This window comes from Psittacula echo (assembly GCF_963264785.1).
Source record: "Psittacula echo genome assembly, chromosome: 6".
Taxonomy (NCBI): Eukaryota; Metazoa; Chordata; class Aves; order Psittaciformes; family Psittacidae; genus Psittacula; species Psittacula echo.
Window position 1 is genome coordinate 52,892,351 of NC_137743.1, and position 12,075 is coordinate 52,904,425.

At 36.7% G+C, this 12,075-nt stretch overlaps 1 protein-coding gene across 4 annotated transcripts in view; it reads left to right on the forward strand.

Moving 5' to 3' along the window:
- The window catches only part of PARG (poly(ADP-ribose) glycohydrolase), a 75,360-nt gene that overhangs the window by 25,320 nt on the left and 37,965 nt on the right, over window positions 1-12,075 (forward strand). For all 4 annotated transcript variants that reach the window (XM_080620406.1, XM_080620405.1, XM_080620407.1 and 1 more), the window contains exons 8-9: window positions 4,571-4,663; window positions 6,782-6,939. In XM_080620406.1, coding sequence (XP_080476532.1) covers window positions 4,571-4,663; window positions 6,782-6,939 — 251 coding nt within the window. The remainder of the gene's footprint in view (window positions 1-4,570; window positions 4,664-6,781; window positions 6,940-12,075) is intronic.

Sequence of the window (12,075 nt, forward strand, 5' to 3'; positions counted from 1 at the left end):
TTATAAAGCAAATGTTAGTTTTTTAAGAATGAAAATCTAGTCCTTTCTCCTGCTGTTTGTGTACTTACAGCCTTGAAAAAAATTGTAGCCAGTTTAAAGCATGTTACTGAATCAATACAGAGATTCCTGTACTAGGAGATTGACTTCAAAGTGAGATGCTTGTTGTAACAACTTCACATTAACTAGAATATTACTGCTTTTACAGTGAGAAGAGTTGCAACTGGTAGCTGCCTTTGTAGGTCACTGATAAGGGGTTTGATTAGTTCTGTTTAACGTACTGCCCACCCTGCACAACATCTGTTAATGTATGACTCTGGTAGGCCAGTTTGACTTAATGCACAGGAAGACTTGCCCTGCCTCCCCCCTCCAGGTTATTTACCTGTAGCGTTAGCAAGCTGAAGGATCTCAGGAAATTATCAAATTAACATGGGTGAAAAATACGGTTGTGTATGTTTGAGGGGGATACAACACCACATCACTCCTTCAGCAGCAACAAGTAAGTAGAATATGTAATGTGTCTCTACGTACTTTGGATTTTACATCAGTACAAATCACTGCTTCCTGAAGAGAGTTCCCTTCTAATAAATCTTCATTTGATTCTGTGACCGGGTATTCTTTGTGCTTATGCTAGGTTCTCTCAGGTTGGCATTTGCATTGTGGGATGCCTGCCAGATATAGGTGTGGTGTCAGCACTCCATGTCCTAGAATCCTCTTACTTTCCATGGTTGAGTGCTCTTTTTTGCTGCTTTCAAAGTCTGAAAAGACTGTCACAGATAAAACCAGGCTCTGTGTTGCCCCGAACATAGCTGAGAATGTGCAGTGCTTGGTTTACAAAGCTCCAACTGTGGTGGTGTGTTGGTTTAGTGGTCAGAAGAGGATGAGGGCCAAGCAGCCAGGGGTTTGCAGGTGGGTTTTTGGTTTCTTTTTCATAGAAACCTCATAGGAATTTTACCTGTACAGAAAGAGTCCATGGGCTGAAAGGGTAAGTTATGATTACCTGGCTATGCCCATGACTGAAGTTACTTAGGTTTTTGGTTTAGAAACCTTAAGTAAGGAAGGTTATGTATTTCTGGCCTACTGCCAGAAATTTCTGGCCTACTGTTCAATAATGGGTTATAGCTTCAAGACATTAATGGGAAGCACGGGACAGAATACTTGCCCAAGGAGTAGTTTTTTTTTTTTTTTAGGGAGAAAGTTCCTTTGTTTCTTTAGGGCTTTTTGTTTGTTTTAAAAACAGCACCTGTAGTTGAACAACGAGTTCTTAAGTTACCTACTGCAGCAGCTATTTGGTGAAGTTGTAACATATCCAGGAAGAAACAAACTATGTTTGAGCCAGAAAACTATTGATGTACTTTTCTGCGATATTTAAGAAACCTTTGCCTAAATAGGGGAGTAGTCAAAATAAGGTTGCTTAGGATGTTTGGTGGTTTGATTAGAGAACTGTCATAGTTAGGAGTTTCTTGGCAAGGTCTGTGAACTCACAGTGATCATCTTCTTAAAGTTGTGTGGTCCTTTAAGTGACTTGTTAAAAATGTAGTAAGATTTTCATGCATCCAACGCTTTTCACTAACACACACCCCCCATTTGTCATTTCCGTGTAAGAATAATCTGTTTGAAGTCAAATGAGAACACTTCAGAGCATTAACAGTTCCAAATTTTGAGGACTGATTAGTGGATGTCTAGTAAAAATCATGCATAGAAGTAATGTAGAGAGGAGAGTATATGCTGATACAACATCAGGAAGGTAAGGAGAAGTAGAATTTCAGAGTTTAAGAAATGACCTTTGTTTAACAAGTGACCTTTGTAGTTATGCATTCTGCATCAGAGCTGAGCTGTGCAATTGCTGGCCCTGCTTCTGTTTTGGGAAGAAATTGTCTCATACTATTATTCTGTTGTTTTCAAAGGAGCATAAAGAAAAGGTTGAAGTCTTGACAGCTGTGACAAAGTCCAGTGCCATAATGTGTCACCAGATAAGTGATAGTGTATAGTCTGTGGCAGTCAGCAAAGCATAGCAGCCACTATTTATATGTCAGCTTTAAAAGAGAGAAAGTGTTACCCGAAGGGGAGAGAATATCAGAATTTGACAGCCTGGTAGACATCTGAGGTTAAATGCCATCTTTTGATTAGGTTTAACTTACATATTCATTTTCTGTATTGAGATTTGAAATTCTAGCCTTTAAAAAGCTCACTTTGTTACCTTATGGCACTTAAAAACATTGTGCCTAGGAACAGAATTTTCTGCTAGAGCAGATGATGTTAAAGGTTAGGTCATAATTTTCAATTTGTGACTTACACTGTGTAAATATGTAGGTGCATATGCAGCCAACAACAGGAAAGAGAGATGCATCTTGATCATTTCTTAACCTTAGAAAAAGAAAGTTTACTTTCAGTAATAATTTGTATATTACTTGGATTCCTCCTCTATTATACCAAATGATCTTGATGTTTCCTAAGCTTGCTGTTCTTTGTAAGTTCTTGTTTCAATTTAAAACTTCAAATTAAAACCTTATTTGTATGTCTCTATAAGCAGCATACATAATGCATGGAAAGGAACTGTGTAGGTATTTGGGAGTGTTTTATTTTCCCCCCCTCCCTATCATAAGTTGCTTGTCCTTTGAGCATTTGTTTGTGTTTTAACTTCCTGAGTAGTCTTACCACTTTATATCACTTGGAAATGGGAGTGAGTAGAGCAGAGATACTTCTATAGTTATTGTAATGGTCTTAGAACAATAGAAGTTGTAAGTCTTCAAACAATACTTTGTTTATGGGAAGCAGTATGTTTTGAATCAGAGGCACTGTATTTTCCTCTTCTCGACAAAATCATCAGTGTTGTTTTTACGTTCTGAAGTCTGTGTGAAACTTCCCATTGACGTGTGAATTACAAAGCTTTGATTATATGACTAAAATGATCGCTTTCTGTGACAATTAGCCTAAAGTGTTGAAGAGACTAAGGTTGATAATACCCTGATGCCATTTCCTCCATTTTGTCTGCTATTGGTTTTGTGTGAAATTGGTAATAAATCCAATTACTTTCTAACAGTTTTACTTGAAAAATAATATTCTGTACTTTTAAAGCCACAGTTTCAGAATTTTAATGATTTTAATGTAGAAACGGGTAGCAGGTAGTTATCTGAAAGACAGATCCCCTGGGTGCAGGGGAAAGAGGGAGGCAGAGGGCTGACCTGTGACCTTCTGTTCCTTAGCTGTAGTGCAAGTAGTGTGCTCTCTTTCCCTCTCCGTTTCCTCCTTTTTTCTCTGCGTTTTGCCTTAAACACAGCACACAAATTTAACAGACAGTCACATCTGATGCTTGGATCCTTAGATCAGGGGAAAAATGTGCCACTGCACAGGAAGATGGAGAATGGGCATTTATCTCCTTGAGTTTACTTCAGCCTGTTCACTGGTCAGGATATGGGACTTTGGAGGATATTGCATGCTTTTTTGCTGCTTTGCATATTGCAAACACACTGCTTTATGTTACTTTTCTTTTTACAGCCTCCCATTCATGTGCCTGTCCTAGCTTTTCTTAGAAGAGCATTGTCCACTGTAACGAACCGTTTGTACCTTTTAAAAACCAGAGGTATGATATATGAAAGGTGATGTGAGTTCATCTAAACCCTGAGTATGTGATGTTGAGCTCAGATCTGGCAGTTGCAACTCGGAACATAAATTCTGGACTTTCTCTGAATGCCTTCATTTCCTCTGATACGCTTTGGCAACCAAACATATCAGCAGTGGGCCAGATAGTGTCAGGAAGGGAATTGAGACTAGGGCAGGAAGGGTTTGATATGACTTAGTCTTGAGTTTAAAAGCTTTGAGAAGCCTTTTGAAACATTGGTGTGCCTGGGTTTTTGAGCATTGTCAATTCTGGTGTGTCCTTCTCAGGAAGAATGTTAGAGCAGGTAGAGAGGGGTTGCTAAAATAGTCATGGGATCAGCTATCTTACAGGGAGAGTCTGAAAAGATTGCAACTTCAGCATGTGAGACCAGACAGGCTGCACCCTTTAATGTATGTAATCCAATGGCTATAATTCTTGACAGAACATGATGAGGATGGACAGTAAAAGGTGCTCAAAATAGCTTGCGTGCTCTTCTTAAAAAGCATTTCCTGCTGCTGTGGACCACTGATCAGACCCCAGCAGTGTTTCTTATGTTCTTAACAGAAAAATGTCACAGATACTTGTCTTGGACTATGACCTGAATATGAAAGTTAAGTAAATCATTCCAATACTTTTATGGATAGGTAGTGATTTTTATAAATTGAAAATTTGGTTCACTGGTTTGGAGAGTCAAGTGATAACTTAATCAGTGTTCCTTTATAGGGCATTTGGTGACCTGTTTTCTCAACTGCAACTGTGAAAGTTATTTCTGTGTTTCAGTTAGTAGGCTGTTGCAAGGTAAAATGCAGTGAGGTACTACCATGAAAAATGCTACAGATTTGCATGAAATTAATAGGACCTATTTTTTTCTCTCATTTTTTTGGACGGGTCCTGATTTCACAAGCTTTTTGTACAGTTGTTATTTCTGAGGTAAAAACCTTCTCCCCCTCCCTTTATCTTTATTTTTAATAGGTTCTTGAAGATGCAGAGGCTCAACATTTGTTCCAGTCCATTCTTCCTGATATGGTCAAGCTGGCACTCTGTCTCCCTAGTATCTGCACCCAGGTAAGCAAACACAGATAGCTCTGTGGCAGACCACTTGTCTGCAAACTGCAACTAATGGCTAAGGTCAAAACACCAGGATTGTGTTATGTTCTTAATAGAAGCCAGAGTTTTTGTGTTGAATGTAGCTGAGGTCTAGGAAGCAGAATGGACAATGCACATCTATAATGATGTAATAGAATGTAAATATATCTCACTGTCATATTTTTAGCCTGAACTGCGGTGACACTTCCTATATATTGGAGTTGCTTCTTGCTTTTCTTAAACGAAATGACTATGCAACCTTTCAGATTTGAAAATGACAGTTAACTGAAATACTTAAATAATCTTAAAGCATCTTTCATTTTAGAATTTTTTTGATCCTAGAAGACAGTATTTTCATTAAGCCTTCATATTTTATCCTAGTTGGAGCATCACAATATTTGTGCACATACAAACCTTAACTAATTCTTCATGATTGTAATGAGGGTCAGTGCTGTAGGTAGTAAAACTGATAAAAGTGAATAGGACTGATCAAGTAAGTGAGGATGTATGCTGGGTAACACAGTAGCAGGATAAGTACTTGAGTTTGTAAGCTCCTTTGTTAATTTTTTTAATTGATTTTGTTGGACAAGGGTAAGGAAAATCTCTCCTTATATTGTTATGCTGCAGGAGTCCTGCAATACATACATAATTTCAAACAGTATAAATATTTCTTTAAAGTCCTTTTACTAGTCACTTGATGGGGGAAGTTTTTGAGAAAGCGACAAAGCTCCTGAACAGTCAAGCACAAGACTCGCAAGTTCATGTCGTAATCCCTTTTATAAAGATGATGTACTGTTGGGCAGTATAAATTTCGAAGAACGTTGTTGGACTCATTTTTTTGGTTAGGCATAAAGCTAAATTTGTTCCAATATAACACACTGTCCAAAATATCCCATTTTTATAGGCATGTAGAACATATTAGAAAGCTTCTTAGGCTTTTTTCCCCCCTCTAGCTGTGTGCCTTCAGAAGCCATCACAATACAGCTTATTAATTAAATAGCCAGATGACGGAATGAGAATCAGTGAATGTAGTAGTTATAAGAATGATGGAAAACTTGTTTGCTTTGTGGATTAAACAGGGCTGTATATTCAACAGTCTAAATTAGTAGCAATTTCTGTATTCACAACTAAAAGGATTATAAAGTAGCTGTTCAGCTGTCCTGGAGCTAGGCTAATGGTGATGGCTAAGAATACTGGAAGAAGTGAAAACTCTGTTTTCTTTCTCGTGTCAAGTGGCTTTATTGTAATTGTTACTGGACTTCTCAGCAGTCAGATTGATATCCCTCCCCCCCATCCTGTATTATGACATATTTTTGAAAATGAATAAAATGCCATGGATGTGGTGAGCAAAAATTCCATATCAAGAGGCTAAAGCCTGGTAAAATGGAAGATATGTAACGCTTCAGGGGATTGTTTTTTTTTAGTTCCCCCAACTCCTTTGTTTCTTTTTATATTTAAGAAACCCTGACTAGAGTCAGATAAAACTCCTAACTGAAGACCAAAGTGAAACTGAGCTTTTTGTCCATACTGCATATAAAAATAATAGATAATCATGTACTTTCTGCAAATATTGTCAGTGTTATTTCTTCAAGTAGGATGGGAAAAAAAAATTCAAAGCAAGTCATAGAGTGGTGATCTGTAGTATGACTTCCGCATTTCTTTGTAGAGTATTAGGCATGGTCATTGTAGCTGAAAGCATTCTTTCAGGATTCTTAAGTATACAGCTATTGAAAGTGGGCTTTTACTTCAGGTTTTAGGATTGCCCAAGATTTGCAATGTCCCATTATATTTTCCCCTCTCTATTCCCCATGGTTTTGTTTGATAAGTTCTGTTTTCTTGGTCTTTCATTTTGTTATTGATTAGAAATCTGCACTTTGTCAAGCAAGCTTTTCCTGAATTGCCTTGAATAAACTGTTCTTGACTTTAATGTGCTGCTGATTAAAGGGTTCACCCATGGCCTAAATTACTCTTGCTCTAATTTAACAAATGTAATTCTGTGCTCCTGGTTTTTCATTTAAAAACAGGTAAGCTAATTATTTTTCTCCCTCCCTCCTTTCTGTCCTGCCCCTCCCTCCCCCTCACTTCTTTTTTTGGTAGCCAATACCTCTACTGAAACAAAAGATGAATCACTCCATCACAATGTCACAGGAACAGATTGCTAGTTTTCTAGCTAATGCTTTCTTCTGTACTTTTCCACGTCGCAATGCGAAGATGAAGTCTGAATATTCTAGTTATCCAGACATTAACTTCAACAGGTATGACACTCTGGAGTAAATGAAGTTGATAACCCTTCAATGAAAGTATTGTTGTTGTCATTTAGAGGAGAAACTTACTGTTTCTTTCATGTTTCTGTCAGTAATTTCAGTAGTTTGGTTTCTTTCTTTTTGCTTCTAAGTGACAAGAAAACTATGCAACTTAGTAAGAAAGGATGTTGTGCACAGGGAAGATATGCTTAGCATTCCAAATTTTTCTGTTTTTCATGCATGCACATGTGCAGACGTTCTTGCTCTGGCATAACTAGGCTGAAAGAATTCCCAGCCTCCTCAAAAGCCATTCATCTGCAAATGGAATATTTCAGTTGTGCTTCAAGTGTTCTATATATATATTTAAATTCAACGTCAGTGTTTCCCCAGCCATGTTTCTCTTATCTCCTTTGTGTCAGCAGTCATGATCAGCACATTAAGTCAGATCAATAAGACTTCCTTCGTCAGCATCTGTACAATCTTTTGTCGTTTTAAGGCAATTAGAGCTGCACGTTAAAATAAATTTGTCTTTTCCTATAAGTTAGCCTAAAAAGGTTTCAAGAACACAGTAAGAATTTAAAGATACTCTGATTTCTAAACAAATGCTTACTTTTTCTTCCTCAGTGCTACAGAACTTACATAACGTACAGAAATTTTTCTTCACATCTTTTATTTTCTAAATATGCTTATTTCAATTTTAAATGGGGGAAGAGGATGAAGACGTTTTGTGCTGCAGAAATATTATGGTTCACATGGACTTGAAGATAGGAAATGAGAGTTTTTCTTCTGGGCACATCCATACAAGTCTGTATAGATCAACCTGAAGTTTATTAGGCTGGAGCTTGGATCAATTATTTAGAGTTTTTCTTATTCTTCACAGTTAACATATGTATTGTAGATGCTCTGAAAACTGAGAAGATATACAAAAATACTGTTACCTGTGATCCAGCACACTCTGATATGTGTCATAAGAGCAGTATTAGGCTAGAACTTCCCAGAATAAAGTGTAAGGCATGCCAATGTACTAACAATGGTTTTGGTGCTTGCTGTCTTTAAGGGCTGGGACAGGTTTCTCTATGCTATGTATTTCAGAAGAGAGACCAGGGTGACTGTCTTGGTGTTTATCCCAGTAGTGCAGTGGGTTACAGAAGAGAAATGTGGGTGAGCATTACCATACCATGCAATTCAGCATATTTTTCCACCATTAGTTCATAAGAACAAATAAGTGAAAAGTACCATTAGTGTATAAAAATGATTTATGTTCAAAGCAGTGAAAGAGGAGAGTAAAGTTCTGGAAAGAGTTCTCTTTGCCTGCACCAGCTACACACTTCTAGCTGAATTTTATGGGGTTTGTTTTGTTTTGTTTTGGCTTTTTTTTAAAGTACTTCAAGGCACCAGTTTTTGTTGTAACTTCAGCATATTATAAATTGAGCAGTTAAATTCTTGCCAAATATGGAATAAAATGCTGTTAAATCACTGGAGTAAATTCATATTCTCTTCTGTGAACATTACACAGCAATGTAAATTCACAGTAATGCAGTGTAGTACTAGTGATTAACTTGGAGCATATTATTTTGGGCTACTTTTAAACAAAGTGTTGGCAAATTTAGGAAAATATGACAGAATATAGTTTCCTGTCATAGACTTAAATAATGACCAGTATATACAGGACTTTTTGTCCTATTCCAGTCAGTGCTCCTTTGTTCTCTGGCTTGGTTTCCTAGTGCTATCACTCATAGGAAGTTCCAAAAATGTTATTTAAAAGGAGTAATACAGCAGACAACCTTCAGGCCTTCCTCTTGCATTATGGATTGAGGTAATGCTCAGCTCTTAGTCACAGAGGGTAGAAAGCCACTTTTACTCATGTAAGTGCAAGAATATTGTTGCCAAACTGGAGAACAGAAGGGAAGCTGATGTCCTCTGGTTTTTGAGGATTAAAAGTGGCTGTTCTTCAGTGTTTGCCAATTTAAGTGATTTTAATATAATTAGTTTCTTTTTTCAGTCCTTTTTTCACTTAACCATTTGTTGTTTTGTTGTTGGCATCACACCCCCCCACCTGCCTCCCATGTATTTTGCATTTGCTAATAAGCAGATTAGTGAAGTATAATATATGGTGTGACAGGCAGTGGATAAGAGGGGAACTGGTAGGATATGTTTGACAGCACAACAGACACTTAGTGCAAGATATTGAGAATTTACTTTTAATTTTATTTTTGGGTGTTGTTTTTTTGGGGGTTCTTTTTCTTTCTTCTTGTTTTCCTCTCTGTTAAGCATTGATGCTATTACCACAGTGGTGATAGCAGGTTGTTTGAATGCTGGTGGATGTGCTAATAAGTGCAGCTGGTTGGAAGGAAGGCTGTTCTATATGTTAGTATTAATGTACATAATCTATGTTTTACCTCTCCTCTCCTGCCTGTTGGTCTTGCCAGATGAGAGGAGAAGAAGAGTGAGCATTCTTCATTTGACACTGAAGCACTTAGTTTAATAGTATGCTCTGACATTAACTGTCTATTTTGATTGTTCATCATGTTACAGACTGAAAGTCACCTGTGTATAATGAAATACTGAGTAATTTAATTGAATTCTTCTCTTTTGTACTTGGCAAGGATGGGCTTACTGTGATTAAGTCATTAATAATATAATTCATTTCAAATCTACTTAATAAAATGGAATTTGTAGTTTAACTTTGAGAGCTTTGGTATGTATGCATACTAGTAGATGATACTAAATAGCATAAAAGACTGCTTCTATTCAAAGTATCAAGCTAAATTTAAAGAGTTTAATTCTTTTTAAAAGCACATTTATGATATATAAGATGGAAATAGATTGGACAGCTTTATGTAGAAATATCACATCACAAAACAAAGAAGTAATGAAATTTGTGATTTTATTCTTCTTACTGATAAATTTACCATGGAAGTTGCATGGTGGTTGAATGTAGAGCACAAATTGCGTTGACTCTTCTGAGATCATCTTTACAGTTACGATGTTGGTTGCACAGTTTAAAGTAGTTTCTTGTGGGAATGTTCATAATTGATCTTCTTTGTGAATAGTTTGTGGTTTATTGTAGCGCTAAAAATATCTTCCTCTTGAAGTTTGTTAAAGAAAAGATTGAACTATGCTTTCTCGCATTTATTTTTTTATAAGATGCTGGGATGGATACTATCCACTGTCACACAAGACTTTGTACTGTGAAAGTTTTTCTTCCCCTCCCTGTTGACTAAGTTATCAGACCTTTATCTTCACACTGTAGAATTTGGTAATTTAGAAAGCTACCTAGGTTGTTATATGTAAAAGTAAAGTAAAAGGAAAAAAGCTTCTGCCGTTTTGAGTCAGTGATCTGGTTGACTTTCCGTTTGAAAAGGAAGGGTTCGTGAGGTACCCACTCTGCATTTGCTGTGACTTTGACCTGCTACAGATCCATTCTTAGCTGTTGTGTCAAGTTACAATAACTCCTCTGTTGCCTTTTTCAAAAAACTGCTGTAGTTAAACAGGACATGCTATGCATCTGTAATAGCTCCCATCGAAACAACTGAAGTCTTAATTGAAGTTAGTATGTCTAATGACATAAGCATGGTAGATCTTTTAGCACATACATTAGTGCATGTTCTGTTCTGTAACCGCCAGTATTCCACTAGGGCTGAATTGGTTCGTCTAACAAACCTTTAAAGCAATTTCAAGTGACTGGAAATGAGGCGGGAGGAAAAAAACCCCCACTAGTTAAGATATATGTCTCTTATGGCATATATAATATATGGAAGGAAATGGGCAAACTATAGTATGTTTATGCGGGAGAATTGAAATCGAATTTACCAGTAATGCAATTGTCTCTTCATAAACTATATCAGTTTTGCAACACTAATGAGTATTCTTTGGGGAATAAATTATCTGATGACTTTGAGAGAACTTGGTTTGGGCAGAGAGATGCATTGCTCCTCTGATGAGTGGTTCTAGATTTTCTGAGTTTGCAGATACTGCTCCTGATTCTGTTATGCCTTACTTGGGTATATTTCCTAATTAGCCTTGAATAGAGTACTTTATTCTGAAAAATTTAAAATCTAACATTTGTGTGTGGTAAATGATGAAATAGTTTTTAAATAGACAACTTTAAAAGGATTCTGTTCTTAACAAGTCTGGTATAGTTACTTTGCTGTAGTGATTAAACTGGTACTTAGTCTGAATATTTTCTTGTTAGTTTAGTAAAAATAGTAATTTAGTCCAGAATGTAGCTGTACCATGCTGTAGGATGTCTTTCGGTTTAGGTCCTCATGGTAAAACATTTCGCACTGCTTTTCTTTGGTGTTGAGTACTTGGAGTTAGCATCTTGTCATTTCATCAAAGTCAAGTATCAATCTGATGTATTTTAAGACTCCTAAATAAACAAAAGTTTTTCTTAAACAGATATAAATACAAGAAATTATACAAGTGTGTCATCAACTGTAGCAGTAAAGAAAAACGCACTTTTTAATACCTGTGGCGGTCAAGAAAAAGCACACATAGTTAACTGTGGAGACTGTAACTACAAAATTGTGTATTCACACTTTTGCAAACAGAACACATGAAATGCTGTGGATTTATGAATGGGAAATAGTCTTTGAAGTATAATCCATATTGCAGATTTTTGCATATTATTACCACATAGATGGCTTTCTGAGTTTTGCGATAGGTTCCAAATTCAATGTAAAGACATGATTATATCCTTTGGAAAAAAAAACATTCAAAGGAAACCCAACCTGGGGATGGGAAGATAAAGACTGGGGGTGGAAATACCGGCATGAAATTATTTAACTGGAAGTTTAAAGCATATGACTGTAATGGTTCCTTCTGTTTGTAAAAATTACTGGAGCTAGTTCTTCAAGTAACGTCAAAGGATCAGTTTAGCTCCTTGGAAATTAAATTTTACAAGTAAACTACTGTATTTTAACATTATACATTTAACATTATACATTAATCAGAACCAGTGAATTTCGGAACTGTTTACTTAAGCTGGTTCAACTTTTCCCCAGTAAACTATGTGCATGCCAAGGTCACTTTTGTGTAGCTCTTACTGTTATTAAATCATGTTGATGTTGTGTCATTGGAAATGCCCCCTTTGAAGTACCTTGCAAATTTGCTGCTTGCCTCAGCGCTCAAAGAACTTAGGAGCAG